The sequence below is a fragment of the Ranitomeya variabilis genome, chromosome 2, assembly GCF_051348905.1.
Source record: "Ranitomeya variabilis isolate aRanVar5 chromosome 2, aRanVar5.hap1, whole genome shotgun sequence".
In the NCBI taxonomy this organism is placed as follows: Eukaryota; Metazoa; Chordata; class Amphibia; order Anura; family Dendrobatidae; genus Ranitomeya; species Ranitomeya variabilis.
Genome location: NC_135233.1, coordinates 1,076,249,568 through 1,076,273,095, shown reverse-complemented (window position 1 = coordinate 1,076,273,095; position 23,528 = coordinate 1,076,249,568). Strand labels below are relative to the sequence as shown.

Genomic DNA, 23,528 nt, shown 5'->3' with positions numbered 1-23,528 from the left:
TGAGGGAACTTCAGAAACAGACTCAACAGTTGTGAGGGCTATCCCGTAAGCACAGCAGGGAAGGACTACAACACACAAACAATAGAAGGTAGGCACAGATTTCCACCTGCAAAGGGAACTCTGGAGGTGCCATCGGACCGGCCGGACTCAGGTAGCCCGGTTAACCGTATTCCGGACTGAGGATCCTGAAGCCTTCAGTAAAGAGGTAAAGAGACTGCAACCTGGTGTCCTCATTATTCACCGCGACCTACACCATATCACAACATCCTCACATTCTCAACTTTCACTGGACGCCCCTCAGCAGGGTCAGGGACCGGGCCTAGCCACCGTGACAACCCCAGACCTGAGACACAGAGGCCCAGTACCGGGTGCCCCTCGGCCCTGCGGCAGTGGGGGCACTCCATATGCATTAAGAGTAGTTTTGAGCGATACCGTCCGATACTTGAAAGTATCGGTATCGGAAAGTATCGGCCGATACCGGCAAAGTATCGGATCCAATCCGATACCGATACCCGATACCAATACAAGTCAATGGGACTCAAGTATCAGACGGTATCCCTGATGGTTCCCAGGGTCTGAAGGAGAGGAAACTCTCCTTCAGGCCCTGGGATCCATATTAATGTGTAAAAGAAAGAATTAAAATAAAAAATATTGCTATACTCACCTCTCCGACGCAGCCTGCACCTCACCGAGGGAACCGGGAGCGTTCTTTGCTTAAAATTCGCGCGTTTACTTCCTTATGTGAAGTCCCGGCTTGTGATTGGTCGCGTGCCGCCCATGTGGCCGCGACGCGACCAATCACAGCAAGCCGTGACGTAATTTCAGGTCCTTCAGGATTTTAAAATTACGTTCTGGCTTTTAAAATGCGCGCGTGTCCAGCCTCCCGTGACGTCACGGCTTGTGATTGGTCGCGTCGCCCATGTGACCGCGACGCGACCAATCACAAGCCAGAACGTAATTTTAAAATCCTGAAGGACCTGAAATTACGTCACGGCTTGCTGTGATTGGTCGCGTCGCGGCCACATGGGCGGCACGCGACCAATCACAAGCCGGGACTTCACGTAAGGAAGTAAACGCGCAAATTTTAAGCAAAGAACGCTCCCGGTTCCCTCGGTGAGGTGCAGGCTGCGTCGGAGAGGTGAGTATAGCAATATTTTTTTATTTTAATTCTCTCTTTTACACATTATATTACATGAATGTTGTTTCGATACCGATACCTGATACCACAAAAGTATCGGATCTCGGTATCGGAATTCCGATACCCGCAAGTATCGGCCGATACCCGATACTTGCGGTATCGGAATGCTCAACACTAATTAAGAGCTGTTTTTGATATCTTGGGATAGATATCCAATCAAGTTGTAAAATGGATAGGCATCTAGGACATAGAATAAGTATGACATAGGATAAATATTTTGATGTACTGATAAAAAATAGAAGTCAACTAGTGTTGAGCGATACCGTCCGACACTTGAAAGTATCGGTATCGGATAGTATCGGCCGATACCCGAAAAATATCGGATATCGCCGATACCGATACCCGATACCAATGCATTTCAATGGGACGCAAAGTATCGGAATGGTTCCCAGGGTCTGAAGGAGAGGAAACTCTCCTTCAGGCCCTGGGATCCATATTCATGTGTAAAATAAAGAATTAAAATAAATAATATGGATATACTCACCTCTCCGGCGGCCCCTGGACCTTACCGCTGTAACCGGGAGCCTCCGTTCCTAAGAATGAGCCCGTGAAGGACCTTTGATGACGTCGCGGCTTCTGATTGGTCGCATGAGTGGTCACATGAGCGGTTACGCGACCAATCAGAAGCTGCGACGTCATTCTTAGGAACGGAGGCTCCCGGTTACAGCGGTAAGGTCCAGGGGCCACCGGAGAGGTGAGTATATCCATATTTTTCATTTTAATTCTTTATTTTACACATGAATATGGTTCCGATACCGATTCCCTATACCACAAAAGTATCGGAACTCGGTATTGGAATTCCGATACCGCAAGTATCGGCCGATACCCGATACTAACACTAAAGTCAACCTGATTCACTCCACCCTTACACTGTAACATACAGAGAATTCTAGATAAAATATATCTTACATATATAGAGAGGATGAATAAGATTCAATAGCAGAGTAGATGTTTAGCCCACTCGCCCCTGTGAAGTCCTTCAAAATCCAGGGTCACAGTCACCAAAAATATTCCAGCTAAACAACCCCCATATAGACAATGCATGAGATGTTCTGGGGGAAGTAGAAGAAACATGGAGCTGCAAGTAGAGCTATCAGGGAGCCCAGGCTGGTGCTGTCCACAAATCCTGGTCCTTACACTTTTTGGAAATCTTGGTTTCCTTCATTAGAAGAGACTATTAATATGCTGTGCATGCAAAGACCGAGATCTTGTCTCCTGAGATCTCATCCCCTGAAATCTCAGGAGCAAATATCTTAATCTGTGAATGTGCCACCTCCTCCTGCCATTTTCCGGAAGTCCACCGCAGTGAAAACAATGAGCAGCGCGGAGACTCCGCAAACATTTTCTGGAAGCCCGGGACCCGCCTCCACCTTGCACTGTCAAACACCCTCTCCTTGCAGTCTAGGCCCACATCATCACCCCACAAGTCATCTCTGGCTTATTTATTGTTTAGCTGGCTGCAGTCTCATGTGACATTGCACTAGGCTGGCTACTCAAGAGCTGCAGATGGAGGAAGGTAGGAGGAAGCATAAATGTCTCCTGTCCACTCACCACAGATAACCCTGCTAATCAATTTGTATCACATCTAACAAGGTACTCAAACTCCAATGTATCTGCTCAGAATTAAGTCCTAAAAATCTTCCGAAATATTAGTACCTCTTTCAATTACATTGTATACCATTTTGATTTATGGTTTTCTGGAAAAAAAGAAAAACTGAAATAAAGCTAGTTTTTCCTGCTCTATTACATGCATGATCAATATGGCTGATCACTGGATATGTGTTTTTTTTTTCTATTTTTTTTTCTTATACAGGTAAAAGAAGTTGTGCCGGAGAGAGCTTGGCAAAAATGGAAATGTTCCTGTTCTTCACAACCTTGCTCCAGAACTTCACATTCAAGGCTCCATCAGGAGCAAAGCTAGACCTTTCACCTGCAGTGGGAATTAGTAATTCTCCATTACCCTATGAAATGTGTGCAGTCCCTCGCGGATAAGACATAGTGTGCATCTATAGCCAATTTATAGTTGCACTTCAATTTGAAGACTCTTTCTATAAAATATTAGGAATGAAAATAAGCAAGTCTAAGATAAATGCTTCGCTAATTGTTAAAGTACAATGGAGGCTTAAATTCTTAAATGTTGATCCTCACTTCAGCCTTAACCGTCTTTCATAAGGGAAAAATTTAGCTGCATAGTAGGCAGCCATGTCATGCTATGGGTGAATGTGAAATTTAGGGTTAGCCTTATGAACAGTTAACTAAAGGACTAGAGGGGAAATTCAGATTCGGCAGATTTGCGTGATTTTTTTGAACTTGGATTCATGTCAAATATATTTCACGCAAATCGAATTTTGAGGTTTTAAAGACATTTATTATACTATGGAGATCATGCTTAATAAATCAAAGCTTAATAAATGGAAGGTTAAAAAAATAGCTTTTCCACCTGTTCAACTCACTTTCGCACTAGTCGTACTTCAGTGCCTTGTTTGTGGATTAGGCCTCATAATATCATGATGTCTCAGGGTACTGAGCAGGCTTGATGTTGCATCAGGACATGCTTCATCACCTGATGCCGTGATGTTGTGAGGCTTAGTCAGCACCAGAGGCCGCCCGGTGGAGACACTAGAGCCAGAGTGAGATGTACGGATCAACAGTTGAAGGCTGCTGAGGTGAGCATTATCTATACACTTCATATATCTTTTTTCTTCACTCATTCCATGCTTTAAAATTAATCCAACAAATTATCAGTTAGCATTTGTCCCATTGCAGAGAATAGAATTCTGAAATATTCGAAATTCAAATTTTGAGTAAAAATTCCAAGCGAATTTGATTTTCTTCAAATCGATCTGCTGAACTCTAATAAATAGTGACATGCTAAATTGCTTCCTTTGGAAGTGAATCTAGATGCCGAGAAGATGGTAGAAATGTTTAAAAAATTGTTGCAATAAAATTATTAAACTCTATTATGTCTAATGAGTGTCATTTATTCTGACTACATAACTAGTCTGAAAGAATGTGGCTTATGAGAACATATTTCTATGAATGTCTGTACTGAACCAATAGTTACATGAAGGAAACGTCAGATAGCTTAAACTCGACTGCAGAGGCATGTATGAAAATTCAAGAAGATTTATTTTCAAGCTGAATTCTTGTAGATATAAACAATTGCATTAGGTAAAAAGACTATTCTGAACCAGAGATATACAGAGATGAGCCTCAGACGAATATGGCTAACATACAGTGACACAGGAGGAAGTACATAGGGGTTACATACATCAGAGCTGGGCTACAGGGAGAGAGACAGGACAAACTTGTAAAAGGCAAACATGATTTCATAGTAGTGTAACAGCAAAAATACAATCGCAATACAATACTGTATGATTCCCAAGTCGTGGGACATGACAGGTTGTAATAAGCCTGATTATTCCACAAAAAATGTAGTGAAACTTTGACATTTTGACTTTTGATGTTTTTCTCCAGGAATAGTCAGCTCACCAAATGTTGATTAGCAGTCTTCATCTGTAAGGCAGCACACGGACCCGTCCCAGTCTCGGACATGAAGATAAATTGTAAAAAAAATTATATCCTCCAGCGGTAGCCAGAAAATATCTAAAAAAGGTTTATGGATCACATTAAAAACTGTAGTAGCAAATCACCAAAGGAGATCCATAGGAAATAGGGAACTTAAAACTTAACATTTAATTTGTACTTTAAAAATAGTGCGACACAACAATTAGAATCAAATTCCCACAATGTATACCATAATAGGATTAAACAGGGAACTGATTTGGGTAAAGAAACTACCAGTAACACTGGCAATAGTATTGCAATAGTATTCTTAGATTATCAGTACCGTTGATGATTCCATTGTAAATGTCTAAACACATAGGAGGTATATACTGTATAAAAACCAGAACAATTTCACCAATCTGGTAAGGGGTGCAACTTCTCATACAGAAAGAACCCTCCTATAAACCAATGGAAAGGAATCCATTAAGGCATTGCTATGCCTTTCCTAGATAGGACCGCCTCCCAATGTGTTTCTTCCCAAATGGAGTCATCAGGGGATATGGCAGTAAAAAAATGAAGTTTTCAACCATCTCTGGTACACTCCACAAGCCTCTCATAAGGAGGATCCCACCAAAAGTACCTCTTTCTATATTCAATGGAGAAAGTCCTCACATACTCATTACCTGTTTGTGCTCACCAATCAGATGGCGCAACAAACAGGGAGCCAATGATGATATAATGTAGACCAAAAACTCTCACCTTATTCGTGCACCTGATGTATTCCACTTTACATGGAACGCCCCACCATTTTGGAATGCATGCCACTTTACATGGCATAAAAGCGTCCCTGTAAAATCTCAGTTCCATTCGTACAATGACCGGACTTCCTGTCTTTGGAACACATGACCCCTGCAGATGCGCTTCTGGCGACAAACTGCTTCCACGTTACCCCCAGGACGCATGCCTGAACCGCCCAGCAGTGGAAAGCATAAGATCACATTACCATTTCAATTATGCGTCCTGCAAATACACATTCCCCCGGGGGCGCATGCGTGAACCGCACAGCGGTGGAACGCATAAATCATATGACCATTACAATCATGCGTCCGGTGGTAAAATGGAAATATCTCACAATTAGGGACTTAAATCATATAATTTCAAATAATAATAACCTTGTGCACAAATCTTAATGAACAATTCATATACATGTCCTCAAAGATTTATTTAAAGGACATTTAATCAAATGATAGTGGTAAAAAAATCAATCCTCATTGGCTAATGATAGAGGGCATATATAAGTTGTGTCCCATAAGGATAAATCACATTCCGGATCATCTGAAACACCAAAAAATGACCACAAACATGGGATATTCACTGATTAACACAGCTATTCAGTGTAATAAAAAGAGCTTGGACTGGCCACCACTTTACCACATGAATAGAGATCAGAAGGCTGAAATTAAAGGTTTCGGTAAACAGATTTTATGTGTATATCATTATATAATCAGGGGAGATAAAAGATGAAAGGGGCATAGGGGGGATAGGACACAAGCAATTACAGGACAATCAAATTACTAGTTGAGGGAAATAAGGAAAGGAAAATGGAAAAGAGAGATTTCAAAAAGCCTCTTAAAGGGAACCTGTCACCCCCAAAATCGAAGATCAGCTAAGCCCACCATCATCAGGGGCTTATCTACAGCATTCTGGAATGCTGTAGATAAGCCCGCGATGTATCCTGAAAGATGAGAAAAAGAGGTTAGATTATACTCACCTAGGTGGGCGGTCCGATCTGATGGGCGTCACGGTCCGGGGCCTCCTATCTTCATAGGATGACGTCCTCTTCTTCTCTTCATGCTGCGGTTGCTGCGCAGGCGTACTTTGTCTGCCCTGTTGAGGGCAGAGCAAAGTACTGCAGTGCGCAGGCGCTAGGACTCTCTGACCTTTCCTGGTGCCTGTGCACTGCAGCACTTTGCTCTGCCCCCAACAGGGCAGACAAAGTACGCCTGCGCCGGAGGAAGAGGATGTCATTGTAAGAAGATGGGAGGCCCCGGACCGGATCGCGACACCCATCGACCGGACCACAGTGGGACCGCCCCTGGATGAGTATAATCTAACCTCTTTTTTTCATCTTTCAGGATACATCAGGGGCTTATCTACAGCATTACAGAATGCTGTAGATAATCCCCTGATGCCGGTGGGCTTAGCTCATTTTCAATTTTGGGGGTGACAAGTTACCTTTAATTTCCCTAACACTTCATCTGCCCTATCTGTCAGCAGAGGTTGGCACCTCTAAACCTGCGCAGTTGCGCCCCCGCTCCATGGCGTCTATCCCTAACTATTACACCCTGTATTCCCTACAATTCAAAGGAAAAAAACTAAGGATATTTGTTCATTTAACCCTTTCAGGAAGATGGACCCAATATCCACCTAGTTTCATGTTGTAATATCAATCTGTCCCAATCACCGCCACGCATTGGTTTAGTGATTTTTTTCAATTCCCCTGAATCTCACTGCAGTTGAGTCACCCCCATTAAAAAGGTTGATGTTTCTTGCCATTGGTGTATCTCTCTTCTTCACTATGTCCCTCAAATGTTACCCTACTCTCCTCCTAATCTCTACGATAGTTTTGCCAACATAAATCAATTCATGTGTACAGCTGGCCCTATAGATGATACCTTCAATTTTGCAATTAATGCAAGATCTAATCTCAAATTTTTTGGACTTGTCTGTCAAAAACAAAAACTTGCCAACCTCACTGTTTTTACATGCTATACAACCGCTACATTTGTAGCCGCCAATGGTTTTTGAAGTTAGCCAAGATGTCTGTGATGGTTTAGAAAAATGGTGTTTCATCAATCAATCTTTAAGTGATCTGCCTCTTTGGAAAGTAATTTGAGCAAACATTGGTAATAAGTCACCAATAACCATGATCCATTTTCATTCAATATTGCCCAATGTTTGGCTAGAATCTGTCTCAAATCATTAGCACCATTATTGAACATAATTGATGAAACAGAGGCTTGAATGTTCATCAGGAGAAGGAATCAACAATTCTGCTCTCTCTTTTTTTTGAATATCTTTATACATCTCTCTCAGGACAACATCTGGATATCCTCTCTCAAGAAATCTATTATGTAGATCACTTGCTTGGCGTTTAAAGTTATCCATATCAGAGCAGTTTCTGCGTACTCTGGTATACTGCCCTTTTGGAATCCCCTTCTTCTGAGCACAGGGATGGCCACTTTCTCATCTCAGAAGGGAGTTAGTGGCAGTAGATTTTCCTGTAAGTGCTGGTGCCCAAAGATCCGTCTGCCATTTTTCAATCAAAACATCAAGAAAATGAAGTCTCAATACATTCCATTAAAAAGTGAATATCGGGCCTATGTCATTTGAATTCAACCTGGTGACAAATTCAGCAAAGGAGTCACCCTAGTTCCCCATTTCCTGCTGGTTATCTAAGATATTTTTGGGATCCACATATATACATCTTGTAAAAGAAATTTATTTTTGCTTCTTATGGTTTATAATTTTGTTGCCTACCTCTTGGAGGATAACTTTTTTCTACCACTTCTCTGGTGCTCCTCTCTGTAGGCTTTGTAAGGCATTTAAACTCAGCAGCATTTTAATGAATCTTGCTAAAAGGTAAAAGCAGTAAGGGTATGTTCCCGCGGTCAGTAAACGCTGCAGGTTGGACGATGTGTACATCCAGTGTCCAGTCCGCAGCGGCCAGATGTTATGGCATCGTGGATGGGATTTCAATGTGCCAGTGACTGCGGCTTCTCTGCGGAGATTCACATGCGGCGCATCTTTCCAGACTGCAGCATGTCTATTTATCTTGCGGAGATGCCCAGTCTCCGCAAGGTAAATATCACCCATCCAATGTATTGGACACGGTGATTGCACGCGGTTCAATGAACACTTGCCAATTCAGCTGTGTTCAAAAGACGACAGTGCTTTGGACGCAGCGGACATGTACTGCGTCCAAAGCACTGCCCAGTACTGACCATGGCAACGTAGCCTAGCATGACTTATTCACACATTCTGATATTTCCGGTAGCGGAGATATCAGTGTCCGTGTGTGTAATACTTGTGGCACATGTGTGGCATGCGTGTGCCGCATCAGTACCACAAGGACAGGTGCCAGGGAGGAAGCATTACAGTAAGCGCTGTTCTCCCGGTGCTGGGTGCGGAACACGGCTCTCATCATTCTTCTCTGCTCTGCCAGCGATCGGCGCGAGCAGGGTAGAATGATGAGAGTTACATTTAAGCAATAAAAGGGACAACAGGTGGCGGCTGATGGGACTATTACTCCCATCAGCCTACCCCTTCTGCTGCTAATAACAGTGACAGGAGCGACAGATGGGGGTATTCATCTGCCGCTCCTGTGCTGTAAATGAAAATGATATATATTTTTTTTAAACGGTGTGGGTTCCCCCCATTTTTGACAACCAGCCTTGCTAAAGCTCACAGCTGGGGGACAGTCACATCTTAGCACCGTCCAGGTTGAAAACTGTATATCCCCCAGATATGGATTACTGCATGTGACACAATGATGGGCATTTATGGTATAATGTTGGTTTTTCATTTAACTTTTATTACAGATCAAGGGCTTCGCTTGGAATAGGTGTGGTTGAAAGTATGGTTTAGTTAAGAATAATATAGGTGTCTGTGTCATTTTTTTCAATAAAATACTTTATTCTTGCTGTGTCTTTATTTACCATAGGATAAAAGGATTAGTAATAGGATTAGTAATAGTAATAGGAATAGTAATGGATAGCTGTCTTACAGACACTTCTCCATTACTAAGCCATGGGCTTGATGTCACCGGTGACGTCAACCCCACAAATATTACCCCACTTGCCACCACTACAGGGCAAGTGGGAAGAGCCAGGCAAAGTGCCAGACATGTCACATATAATAGATGTTCCTTTTCTGTGCAGCTGCGGGTTGCTATTTTTAGGCTTGAGGGGTCAATATCTATGGCCCTTTACCAACCTGAGAATACAAAAACTGAAATATCACATGGTCAGAAGTACTTGGTCTGACATGCACTGAGAGCTGTGAGGTCTTATATAGACAGGTGTGCGCCTTTCCAAATCAAGTCCTATCAGTTTAAATAAACACAGCTGGACTCCAATGAAGGAGTAGAACCATCTCAATGAGCATCACAAGAAAATGGACAGCATGTGACTTAAATATGAGTGTCTGAGCAAAAGGAATGAATACTTATGACCATGGGATTTTTATTTTTTTATTAAATTTGCAAAAATTTCTATATTTATGTTTTTTTTTTCAGTGAAGATGGGGCGCAGAGTGTACACTAATGTGAAAAAACAATGAACTTTTTTGGAATTTACCAAATGCTCAAACAGATCACATTGCATGTCAGACCAAATGAGAATCAGAAGGTCAAAGGAACTGGCCAAGGAGCTCAGAGACAGAATTGTGCCAAGGCACAGATCTGGCCAAGGTTGCAACAGAATTTATGCAGTACTCAAGGTTCCAAAGAGCAGAGTGCCTACTATAATGCTTAAATGGAAGATGTTTGGGACCACCAAAAGTCTTCCTAGACCTGGCTGTCCAGCCAACCTGAGCAATTGTGGGAGAAGAGACTTGGTGAGAGAAGCAAAGAAGAACACCAAGATCACTGTGGATGAGCTCCAGAGATGCAGTAGGTTGATGGGAGAAAGTTACACAAAGTCAACAATCACTGCAGCCCTCCGATAGTCAGGTCTTTATGGCAGAGTGGCCCGAAGGAAGTCTCTCCTCAGTGCAAGACATATGAAAGCCCACATAGAGTTTGCTAAAAAACACATGAAGGACTCCCAGACTGTGAGAAATAAGATTCTCTGTTCTTATGAGATGAATATAGACCTTTTTTGTGACAATTCTAAGCGGTATGTGTGGAGAAAACCAGGCACTGCTCATCACCTGCCCAATACAATCCCCTCAGTGAAACGTGGTGGCAGCATAATGCTATAGGGTGTTTTTCTGCTGCACGGACAGGACGGCTGGTTGTTATTGAGGGAAACATGTATGAAGCCAAGTAGAGATATCCTTAATGAAAACCTCTTCCAGAGTGCTCTGGAAATCAGACTTGGCCAATGGTTCACCTTCCAACATAGCAATTACCCTAAGCACACAGCTAAAATAACAAAGGAGTGGCTTCAGAACAACTCTGTGACCATTCTTGACTACCCCAGCCAGAGCCCTGACCTAAACCCAATTGAGCATCTCTGGGGAGACCTGAAAATGGTTGTCTACCAACAATCACCATCCATCTTGATGGAATTGGAGAGGATCTGCAAGGATGAATGGCAGAGGATATCCCAATCCAAGTGTGAAAAACTTTTTGCATCATTCCCAAGAAGGTTCATGGCTGTACTAGCTCAAAAGGTGCTTCTACTCAATACTGAGCAAAGGGTCTGAATACATATTACCATGTGATATTTCAGGGGGTTTTTTTTAATGAATTTGCAAAAATTACAAAATTTCTGTTTTTTTCAGTCAAGATGAGGTGCAGAGTGTACATTAATGAGAAAAAAAATGAACTTTTTTGAATTTACCAAATTGCTGCAATGAAACCAAGAGTGAAAAATGTAAAGATGTCTGAATACTTTCCGTACCCACTGTACATCTGTTATTGCTGTAATTGCACCAACCCAAAGAATAAAGTTGTGCACTCACTTATACCAAATGAGGAACTGCGTATAAAACAAAAACAAAAAATCTTCACCTACTGATGATTTGTTTATTTGGCCTCCCAAAGATCGCAGTAAGCCTCGGTGCACATTTAACCTGCCCTCAACCCTAAGCGCTTACACCAGGATTTCTGTGTAAAGCTCTAAAATACGTGATTCAGACGGAACCCCCGTCGGAAGATTCCCTATGATGATACAGTTGGAGGCACTATGGACATTGTCTTGCTGCTTGTGATTTGACAGTGTCCGTCTTTTTAGATGTGCATAAAAGCGTGGTCCGTCACAGTTTTATGCCCTTCTGAATAGAAGGAACAGCTGAACAGAGGCCTGACAGACTCTAGAGCAACTCTGAAGCCTCATTATAGTGAGTGGCTCCATCTGGGGTTTCATTTGAATCACATCACTCGGAGATTGAGATTGAAACCAAAATGTAAGTGCTAAGCGTGCAGGATAAATGTGATTTCAAACGTTATGTAAAATGTTCCTAATAAAAGAATCAACTCAATCCACAAAAAAAGCAAGTCCTCACAAGTCTGTTTTCTGTCAATGGAAATACAGGAGGCTTCCACGCTACTGGTAGACACATACAAGTGGTCAAGGAAGTGGGTGGATGAGCCTGGGGGCCAGTATATGACTGCTATTCTGAGGAAGAGGGGATGGAACACCCTGATGGTGTGAACATCAAAAGAAGCATGGTGTCCAATCAGCCTGTATTTATTTATTGGATTACAACCAGGATTTTTGTTGGCAGAGAGGAGTCTATGGTTATTGTGGGGTTAGTAATGATCACACAGCGGGATACACACATATTCTATGTGTTCTAATCTGGATGTAGATAAGCTTTATGCTCACTAATACTTTTCTGAGAACTAATTATTGTGAACAACCTGAGGCCTCCTTTGATTATTCGTCGCACAGTCATGTCATTGTCTGGGCTATAGGGGCCAGATGATCGCTATTCACTATAAAGATCACAGCGCTTGTTTCTGTATGACTCATGGTCTGTGATCACTGTGATTATTGCATGGCCACTCCAATCTGTTGGCCACTGAAATACAGCCCTTCTGCCTTGTGGATACAGAAAACTGATAGTCATCACAGTCCCCCAGTACCAGTTGCCCAGTCACCATTACTTCTCTAACAAAGGTGTACATGCACTACAGCAACAAGTCACTCGTTCCCTGAAAAATTCTATGTCTGCCAGGGTGCATTTAAACAATTACATCTGGACGAGCAAGCATGGACAGAAGAAATACGTCTCAATGACTGGTCACTGGGTGATTCTGGTGGCTGTGGGGGCAGTCGGGGAAGGGGCTGCTCCACAAGGTTTGCAATCCACAAGGCTTGCAGGGCTATTAGGGATGGAGAAACAAACCGCTAGCCATCATAAGATAGATAACTAAACTACTAGACAACAGTGGTTGGAGAACTAAACTACTAAACAGCCAGGGTTGTAGAACTAAATCACTGCACAACATACAATGGAAAACTAAACTAATACACAACAGGGGTGGGAGAACTAATCTACTAAACAGCTATGATTGCGGAAGGAAAGAAATGCACACAAAAACATGGAGAACTAAACTAATAGACAACAGGGGTTTGAGATCTAAACTACTAAACAGCTTGGGTTGGAGACCTAAATTAGTACACACCAGGGGATGGAGAAATAACACTGCAGAGAGAGTTCCCCCATTTCGGTACTGCGCAGGCAGGGCTCACCATAATCAGGCAGTGTTTACATTAATATGCCTTGGAGATCTTAGTCATACAGATCAACAGTTGTGGAGAGCTATCCATGCTGAGTTTGAGCAATGGCTGTCTACACTCAACCTGGAGCCAGGGAACAATGTGTGCAAAATGGTGCAAATCAGCCTGTGTGAAGTAACACGGAGCCAAGTGAAACCAACACGTCTGGCACCCCACAGCGTAGCACGATTGTGCAGTCGCTCAGGGCAACCAGTCTCGAATACAGACTGTCTTGATTCTCAGCTGCAATCAGGAGGATACTGTGTGCTGTCTACTTTTTTGAGTTCTGGAAATTAATACACTTTTTTAACTTTCCGGGGTCACTGTCTGTCTGTCACACTGCACCAACCCCGCTGCACTACACATGGTTGGATAATGCGGGCAGTGTGAACAGAGGCATACCCAAAGCCCACTGCATGTCAATTGCTTAGGCCTGCAACACTGCATCCCAAGCCTTCTGACAAGATGGAGGAGATTTTGAAGCAGTTGGTGGTCACTGAGCAAAGGCAGCAGGAGTAGCAGCAATTGCAGCAGGAGCAGCATCAGCTGCAGCTGCAGCACAATCACCAGCAGTAGCTGCTGTATTAGCAGCAGCAGAAAACAAATGAGTTTATCCTGCAAAAGATTGCTGCTCTGCGAGAGGCGCCCTCACCAGCAACCCCTGATACCTGATACAAAGTCTGGTTAGCGCTGAGGAAGATGAATCCTGAGGACGATTTGAAGGCTTTCCTCACTGTGTTCGAGCACACAACAGAGCGGGAGAGCTTGCTGATGTCCCTGTGGGCTGAAGAGGTGGCCCCATCCAGACAGGAGATGTCCAGAAGGCCTACTTGGACCTCAGTCGGGATGATGCCCTAGACTATGACAAACTCAGAGGCGAGATACTTGCACAACTTGGGTTTAATACATATGTGAGGGTCCAACGGGTTTTTCAGTGGTCCTTTGTGGAGTCTCTCCCCACCAGGTATCAGTCATATCACTTGATACAGCTGGCAAAAAAATTGCTTCACCCTGAGTCCTTAACCCCTTACCAGATGGTGAAGAGAGTGGTGGTTGACCAGTTACTGTAAACTCTGCCAACTGCTATTCAGCATTGGGGATCTCAGCACCCTAGATCAGGTGGTCAGCCTGATTGAGTGGTATACAGCCACTCAGGACTTTATACGGGATTCTCCTCCACAACTGTTATCATGTCGGGCCCCGCCAGCCCACAAGCCTGGAAAATGTCCCCGACCCTCTCCTGGGGCCAACCAGGACTGAGCCCGAACTGAGGGAATACCCGGAAGTGAGAGAGACAAGAGACCTGGTTCCCCTAAATCAATCCCTAGGTCCAGTCGTGCAGCAGCTATTAAGTGTTGGCAGTACCAAGGGCTAGCACATGTGGCTGCCAACTGCCCACTGACAGCTGAACCCATGGACTGCGGATATATCTGCAGTATATCGATGTACGTACAGGTCATTTTCACCATGAATCCGGTCATACCAGCTGGTGAACCGCATCTCTGCCAGATGCGAGTCGATGGACACCGTGCTGAGGCCCTTCTGGACTCGGAAGCCAGTGGTGACACTTGTGCATGGGTCATTAACCTCGGGTTTAGAACCCACGGTGAAAAATATGGGTGTTGTTTGTATTCATGGTGAACTCGGCGAGTACCTGACAATTGAGGTCTCATTTGTTATGCCCTGTGGGGAAATTAAACATGTGATGGGGAAATTGAAGACCCTTCCTTATGGGGCTGTCCTGAGAAGGGATTTTGCCCTCTTCTGGTCACTATGGAAAAATAAAATTAACCTTCCCAGGGTAAATGATATTCTGGGCATGGAACCCGAAGATCCTAAGTTAGGGATACCTGACATAGGGGTTGCCAACCTAGGGACAGTGTGTAACCCGATAGATTTCCCCTAGAGTTATTGGCAGGAGAGGACATGGAGACCCCATTGATCACCGAGCTGGAAGTGTCCCCTGGTAAGTTTGGGACAGCTCAGCTCCAGGATCCCATTCTGACCCGGGCACGGGAAAGAGTAATCGAGGTAAGAGGGGTGGCTCAGCGGTGTTCCCACATATGGCGATTAGGGTTGAGCGAAACGGGTCGATCATTTTCAAAAGTCGCCGACTTTTGGCTAAGTCGGCGTCTCATGAAACCCGATCCGACCCCTGTGCTTGTCGGCCATGCGGTACGCGACTTTCGCGCCAAAGTCGCATTTCAATGACGCGAAAAGCGCCATTTCTCAGCCAATGAAGGTGAATGCAGAGTGTGGGCAGCGTGATGACATAGATCCTGGTCCCCACCATCTTAGAGAAGGGCATTGCAGTGATTGGCTTGCTGTCTGCGGCGTCACAGGGGCTATAAAGGGGCGTTCCCGCCGACCGCCATCTTACTGCTGCTGATCTGAGCTTAGGGAGAGGTTGCTGCCGCTTCGTCAGAAGCAGGGAGAGCGTTAGGCAGGGTCCACTAACCACCAAACCGCTTGTGCTGTAGCGATTTCCACTGTCCAACACCACCTTCGGTGTGCAGGGACAGTGGAAGCTATTTTTTTTTTTTTTTCCTCAGCGCTGTAGCTCATTGGGCTGCCCTAGAAGGCTCCGTGATAGCTGTATTGCTGTGTGTACGCCACTGTGGAAACCAACTGCTTTTTTCAAAGCACATATCCTCTTGTTCCTTTCTGCACAGCTATCTTTTTTGTTTGTCCACACTTTTTATTTAATTTGTGCATCAGTCCACTCCTATTGCTGCCTGCCATACCTGGCTTAGATTACTGCAGGGAGATAGTAATTGTAGGACAGTCCCTGTTTTTTTTTTTTTTTTTTTTTTGTGGGAGATTAAGATTGGCATTTCTGCTACAGTGCCATCCCTGTGTGTGCCATCTCTCACTGAGTGGGCCATAGAAAGCCTATTTATTTTTTCCGTGATTTGTGTTCTAAATTCTACCTCAACACAAAAACACTACATCAATCAGTGGTAGAAAAATATTGGCCTCAGTCAGGGCTTGTGTGCCACTGCTGTGTGTGCTATCTCTTATTCAGTGGGCTATAGAAAGCCTATTTATTTATTTATTTTTTTTCTTATTATTTGGTTTCTAAAGTCTCCCTGAAAAAAAAAAAAAAAAAAAAAAAAACAGTGGGAGAGTAATATTGCCCTTTCAGCTTGTGTGCCAGTCTTGACTCCTGGGTGTGCCACCTCTCTCTCTAATTGTGGGCCATAGAAAGCCTTTTTTTTTTTTTTTTTTTTTTAAATATTATTGGGTTTCTAAAGTCTCCCTTAAAAAACAAAAAATACATAAAAAAACAGTGGGAGAGTAATATTGCCCTTTCAGCTTGTGTGCCAGTCTTGACTCCTGGGTGTGCCACCTCTCTCTCTCATTCAGTGGGCCATAGAAAGGCTATTTATTTTTTTGGTTTTTTTAATATTATTTGGTTTCTAAAGTCTCCCTGAAAAAAAAAAAACATAAAAAAACAGTGGGAGAGTAATATTGCCCTTTCAGCTTGTGTGCCAGTCTTGACTCCTGGGTGTGCCACCTCTCTCTCTCATTCAGTGGGCCATAGAAAGGCTATTTATTTTTTTGGTTTTTTTAATATTATTTGGTTTCTAAAGTCTCCCTGAAAAAAAAAAAACATAAAAAAACAGTGGGAGAGTAATATTGCCCTTTCAGCTTGTGTGCCAGTCTTGACTCCTGGGTGTGCCACCTCTCTCTCTCATTCAGTGGGCCATAGAAAGCCTTTTTTTTTTTTTTTTTAAATATTATTGGGTTTCTAAAGTCTCCCTTAAAAAACAAAAAATACATAAAAAAACAGTGGGAGAGTAATATTGCCCTTTCAGCTTGTGTGCCAGTCTTGACTCCTGGGTGTGCCACCTCTCTCTCTCATTCAGTGGGCCATAGAAAGCCTTTTTTTTTTTTTTTTTTAAATATTATTGGGTTTCTAAAGTCTCCCTTAAAAAACAAAAAATACATAAAAAAACAGTGGGAGAGTAATATTGCCCTTTCAGCTTGTGTGCCAGTCTTGACTCCTGGGTGTGCCACCTCTCTCTCTCATTCAGTGGGCCATAGAAAGCCTTTTTTTTTTTTTTTTTTTAAATATTATTGGGTTTCTAAAGTCTCCCTTAAAAAACAAAAAATACATAAAAAAACAGTGGGAGAGTAATATTGCCCTTTCAGCTTGTGCGCCAGTCTTGACTCCTGGGTGTGCCATCTCTCTCTCTCATTCAGTGGGCCATAGAAAGCCTTTTTTTTTTTTTTTTTTTTAAATATTATTGGGTTTCTAAAGTCTCCCTTAAAAAACAAAAAATACATAAAAAAACAGTGGGAGAGTAATATTGCCCTTTCAGCTTGTGTGCCAGTCTTGACTCCTGGGTGTGCCACCTCTCTCTCTCATTCAGTGGGCCATAGAAAGCCTTTTTTTTTTTTAAATATTATTGGGTTTCTAAAGTCTCCCTTAAAAAACAAAAAATACATTAAAAAAACAGTGGGAGAGTAATATTGCCCTTTCAGCTTGTGTGCCAGTCTTGACTCCTGGGTGTGCCACCTCTCTCTCTCATTCAGTGGGCCATAGAAAGGCTATTTATTTTTTTGGTTTTTTTAATATTATTTGGTTTCTAAAGTCTCCCTGAAAAAAAAAAAAACATAAAAAAACAGTGGGAGAGTAATATTGCCCTTTCAGCTTGTGTGCCAGTCTTGACTCCTGGGTGTGCCACCTCTCTCTCTCATTCAGTGGGCCATAGAAAGCCTTTTTTTTTTTTTTTTTTAAATATTATTGGGTTTCTAAAGTCTCCCTTAAAAAACAAAAAATACATAAAAAAACAGTGGGAGAGTAATATTGCCCTTTCAGCTTGTGCGCCAGTCTTGACTCCTGGGTGTGCCACCTCTCTCTCTCTAATTGTGGGGCATAGAAAGCCTTTTTTTTTTTGTTTTTTTTTTTATATTATTTGGTTTCTAAAGTCTCCCTTAAAAAACAAAAAATACATAAAAAAACAGTGGGAGAGTAATATTGCCCTTTCAGCTTGTGTGCCAGTCTTGACTCCTGGGTGTGCCACCTCTCTCTCTCATTCAGTGGGCCATAGAAAGGCTATTTATTTTTTTGGTTTTTTTAATATTATTGGGTTTCTAAAGTCTCCCTTAAAAAACAAAAAATACATAAAAAAACAGTGGGAGAGTAATATTGCCCTTTCAGCTTGTGTGCCAGTCTTGACTCCTGGGTGTGCCACCTCTCTCTCTCATTCAGTGGGCCATAGAAAGCCTTTTTTTTTTTTTTTTTTAAATATTATTGGGTTTCTAAAGTCTCCCTTAAAAAACAAAAAATACATAAAAAAACAGTGGGAGAGTAATATTGCCCTTTCAGCTTGTGCGCCAGTCTTGACTCCTGGGTGTGCCACCTCTCTCTCTCTAATTGTGGGGCATAGAAAGCCTTTTTTTTTTTGTTTTTTTTTTTATATTATTTGGTTTCTAAAGTCTCCCTTAAAAAACAAAAAATACATAAAAAAACAGTGGGAGAGTAATATTGCCCTTTCAGCTTGTGTGCCAGTCTTGACTCCTGGGTGTGCCACCTCTCTCTCTAATTGTGGGCCATAGAAAGCCTTTTTTTTTTTTTTTTTTTAAATATTATTGGGTTTCTAAAGTCTCCCTTAAAAAACAAAAAATACATAAAAAAACAGTGGGAGAGTAATATTGCCCTTTCAGCTTGTGTGCCAGTCTTGACTCCTGGGTGTGCCACCTCTCTCTCTCATTCAGTGGGCCATAGAAAGCCTTTTTTTTTTTTTTTTTAAATATTATTGGGTTTCTAAAGTCTCCCTTAAAAAACAAAAAATACATAAAAAAACAGTGGGAGAGTAATATTGCCCTTTCAGCTTGTGTGCCAGTCTTGACTCCTGGGTGTGCCACCTCTCTCTCTCATTCAGTGGGCCATAGAAAGGCTATTTATTTTTTTGGTTTTTTTAATATTATTTGGTTTCTAAAGTCTCCCTGAAAATAATAAAAAAAAAACTTAAAAAAACAGTGGGAGAGTAATATTGCCCTTTCAGCTTGTGCGCCAGTCTTGACTCCTGGGTGTGCCACCTCTCTCTCTCTAATTGTGGGCCATAGAAAGCCTTTTTTTGTTGTTTTTTTTTTGTTTTTTTTTTAATATTATTTGGTTTCTAAAGTCTCCCTGAGAAAAAAAAAAAAATAAATTAGGTGGGAGATTAATATTGACATTAGTGCTTGAGTGACAGTCCTGCGTGTGTGTCATCTCTGTGATTTTGTGCCACAGAAAACAGAGTGTGTAACATTGTGCCTGATTTTCCTTGTGGTCTCACCAACCTGTTAAGGGATATTGAAATCATACTGAAGTTATAGCTCACCGTGTAAGTTGTTTGACAGCAACAAATAAAGTTACTTTGGTTAAGATTTTAAAACAATGAGGAAGTCTGGTGCAAGAGGTCGTCGTGGGCGTTCATTGTCAGCTGGTAATGATGGTAGTGGTAGTGGAGCATCAGGTGGTCGTGGGGATAAAAATATTCCACCTAAGTCTGGAGCTGTGGAGCCAGTTTCGTCGTCAGGCTACACAAGGCCTCGAACGCTCTCTTTTCTGGGAGTAGGAAAACCGCTTTTAAAGGCGGAGCAGCAACAGCAAGTTTTGGCTTACATTGCAGACTCAGCCTCTAGCTCTTTTGCCTCCTCTTCCGAAACTGGTAAATGTAAAAGCAGCGCGTCGCTTGTGGATGTTCACGGTCAGGGACAAGTCGCTTCCTTGTCCTCCTCAGCAAAAACTACAACAAGAGAGAAGGATGCAGCAGGCGACACAACGGGTCACTCCATGGAGCTCTTTACACATACCGTCCCTGGCTTAGAAAGTGAAACATTTAACAGGCCATGCCCATTACAAGTATATTCTGACATGGAGTGCACTGATGCACAGCCACAGCCAGAGTACTATGCTGCTCCTTTGACTCAGACCACCACATTGCCCTCTCAGGGTACAGATCCACAATCAGACCCTGATGAGACTATGTTGCCCCGCCACGAACGCTATACCACCGACCGACACAGTGACACAGACGAAGTTGCACACGAGCTCGAAGAGAAGGTAATAGATGACCCAGTTATTGACCCCGATTGGCAGCCATTGGGTGAACAGGGTGCAGGCGGCAGTAGTTCAGAAGCGGAGGTGGAGGAGGGGCCGCAGCAGGCATCAACATCGCAACAGGTTCCATCTGCCGGGCCCGTATCTGGCCCAAAACGCGTGTCAAAGCCAAAACCTGTTGGAGGACAGCGTGGCCATCCGGTTAAAGCTCAGTCTGCAATCCCTGAAAAGGGATCCGAGTCTAGGAAGAGTGCAGTCTGGCATTTTTTTAAACAACATCCAACTGATCAGCGCAAAGTCATCTGTCAAAAATGTTCAACTAGCTTAAGCAGAGGTCAGAATCTGAAAAGTCTAAATACTAGTTGCATGCATAGACACTTAACCACCATGCATTTTCAAGCCTGGACTAACTACCAAACGTCCCTTAAGGTTGTAGCACCCTCGGCCAATGAAGCTAGTCAGCAACGCAACATCCCTTCCATCACTGTAAGGCCACCATTTTCCGCACCACCGGCAGTATCTGTGCAGGTTTCTTTGCCAGCCAAAAGCAGTCAGGGTCAGGGAACCACCAGTTTTGTAGGAGGAAATATTGCATCTAGGGCACCGGCGGAAACAATACCGTCTCCAACCGTCTCTCAGGCTGCCATGTACACCGGCACACCCGAAAGTTCCACGATCTCCAGCTCTCCAGTCCAGCTCACCCTACATGAGACTCTGGTTAGAAAAAGGAAGTACTTATCCTCGCATCCGCGTACACAGGGTTTTAACGCCCACATAGCTAGACTAATCTCGTTAGAGATGATGCCCTACCGGTTAGTTGAAAGCGAAGCTTTCAAAGCCCTGATGGAGTACGCTGAACCACGATACGAGCTACCCAGTCGACACTTTTTTTTCCAGAAAAGCCATCCCAGCCCTGCACCAGCATGTTAAACAGCGCATCGTCCATGCACTCAGGCAATCTGTGAGTACAAAGGTGCACCTGACTACAGATGCATGGACCAGTAGGCATGGCCAGGGACGTTATGTGTCCATCACGGCACACTGGGTGAATGTGGTGGATGCAGGGTCCACAGGCGACATCAATTTAGGGACAGTTGTGCCTAGCCCATGGTCTAGGAAACAGTTGGCTGTAGGCGTTCGCACCCCCTCCTCCTCCTCCTCCTCGTCCTCCTGCAGAAGCTACAGCTCTTCCACAGAACGCAGTCTGCCAACCACTCCATCGGCAGATGACACTGTTGCACACCAGTTGTCCCATTATGGGCCAGCTACTGCCAAGCGTCAGCAGGCTGTATTGGCTATGAAGTGTTTGGGCGACAACAGACACACCGCGGAAGTTCTGTCCGAGTTCTTGCAACAAGAAACGCAGTCGTGGCTGGGCACAGTAGATCTTGAGGCAGGCAAGGTAGTGAGTGATAACGGAAGGAATTTCATGGCTGCCATCTCCCTTTCCCAACTGAAACACATTCCTTGCCTGGCTCACACCTTAAACCTGGTGGTGCAGTGCTTATTGAAAACTTATCCTGGGTTCTCCGACCTGCTCCTCAAAGTGCGTGCACTTTGCTCACATATCCGACGTTCGCCTGTACACGCCAGCCGTATGCAGACCTATCAGCGGTCTTTGAACCTTCCCCAGCATCGCCTCATCATAGACGTTGCAACAAGGTGGAACTCAACACTGCACATGCTTCAGAGACTGTGCGAACAGAGGCGTGCTGTTATTTATTTGTGGGAGGATACACGGGCAGGCAGTAGGATGGCAGACATGGAGTTGTCAGGTGTGCAGTGGTCTAAGATACAAGACATGTGTCAAGTCCTTCAGTGTTTTGAGGAATGCACACGGCTGGTTAGTGCAGACAACGCCGTAATAAGCATGAGCATCCCCCTAATGCGTCTGCTGATGCAAAGTTTGACGCACATAAAGGAGCAGGCGTCTGCACCAGAGGAAGAGGAAAGCCTTGATGACAGTCAGCCATTGTCTGGTCAGGGCAGTGTACAGGACGAGGTAGCGGGCGAAGAGGAGGTGGAGGATGAGGAGGATGATGGGGATGAGTATATTTTTAATGCCGAACCTTTCCCGGGGGCACAGGAAATTGGTTGCGTGTCACGGCCGGGTTCTGGTTTTTTGAGGGACACAAGTGACGTAGATTTGCCTGCAACTGCCCCTCAACCAATCACAACCGGAGATTTGACAACTGGAACTTTGGCCCACATGGCGGATTATGCCTTACGTATCCTAAAAAGGGACACACGCATTACGAAAATGATGAACGATGACGATTACTGGTTGGCCTGCCTCCTTGATCCACGCTATAAAGGCAAATTGCAAAATATTATGCCACATGAGAACTTGGAACTAATATTAGCAACCAAACAATCAACTCTTGTTGACCGTTTGCTTCAGGCATTCCCAGCACACAGCGCACGTGATCGTTCTCACACGAGCTCCAGGGGGCAGCAGACTAGGAGTGTTAGGGGTGCACACATCAGAAGTGGCGTTGGACAGAGGGGTTTTCTGACCAGGTTGTGGAGTGATTTTGCTATGACCGCAGACAGGACAGGTACTGCTGCATCAATTGAAAGTGACAGGAGACAACATTTGTCCAGTATGGTTACTAACTATTTTTCATCCCTTATCGATGTTCTCCCTCAACCGTCATTCCCATTTGATTACTGGGCCTCCAAATTAGACACCTGGCCAGAATTGGCAGAATATGCATTGCAGGAGCTTGCTTGCCCGGCAGCAAGTGTCCTATCAGAAAGAGTATTCAGTGCTGCAGGTTCAATATTAACCGAAAAAAGGACTCGTCTGGCTACCCAAAATGTTGACGATCTAACATTCATTAAAATGAACCACAACTGGATTTCGAAATCTTTTGCCCCACCTTGCCCGGCCGACACCTAGCTTTCCTATGAAAAGCTCTTGCCTGTGAATTACTTTTCTAATGTCTAATTTGCTGCAGCTGATTGTACAGCATACGACATGTTTACACCTCCCTAAATGGCAAAACTCCCCACACGGGGCCGTGGTATCGCGACTTGGCGCAAGCACCCGTGAGACTGCTGTTTGTCTGAAGAGGTGGGTGTGCTCGCTTTTGGTTGACGGCATTGCTACTGGGTCCCTCATAGTACAATGTAGTGTCTCTGGCGGTGGCGGTGCGCACCCAACGTCAGACACACCGTTGTAACATGAGGGGCCCTGGGGCGGTCCCGCCGGCCTCAAGAGAGTTCCCCCCTACCCCAGCTCAAAATGTGCTCTACCACGTGCAAAATTATGTCGCACAGCTCCACCAATCTTTAGTCTATTCGCTGACATCATTCA

The 23,528-nt window shown here is 43.9% G+C and overlaps 1 protein-coding gene across 6 annotated transcripts in view; it reads left to right on the top strand.

The window, feature by feature from the left end:
- The window catches only part of LOC143808697 (cytochrome P450 2B11-like), a 535,684-nt gene extending 531,526 nt beyond the window's left edge, over positions 1 to 4,158 (top strand). For all 6 annotated transcript variants that reach the window (XM_077291624.1, XM_077291619.1, XM_077291623.1 and 3 more), the window contains one exon: positions 3,012 to 4,158. In XM_077291624.1, the coding sequence (XP_077147739.1) occupies positions 3,012 to 3,190 (179 nt within the window). In that variant the 3' untranslated portion in view covers positions 3,191 to 4,158. The remainder of the gene's footprint in view (positions 1 to 3,011) is intronic.
- The last annotated feature ends 19,370 nt before the right edge of the window (positions 4,159 to 23,528 follow it).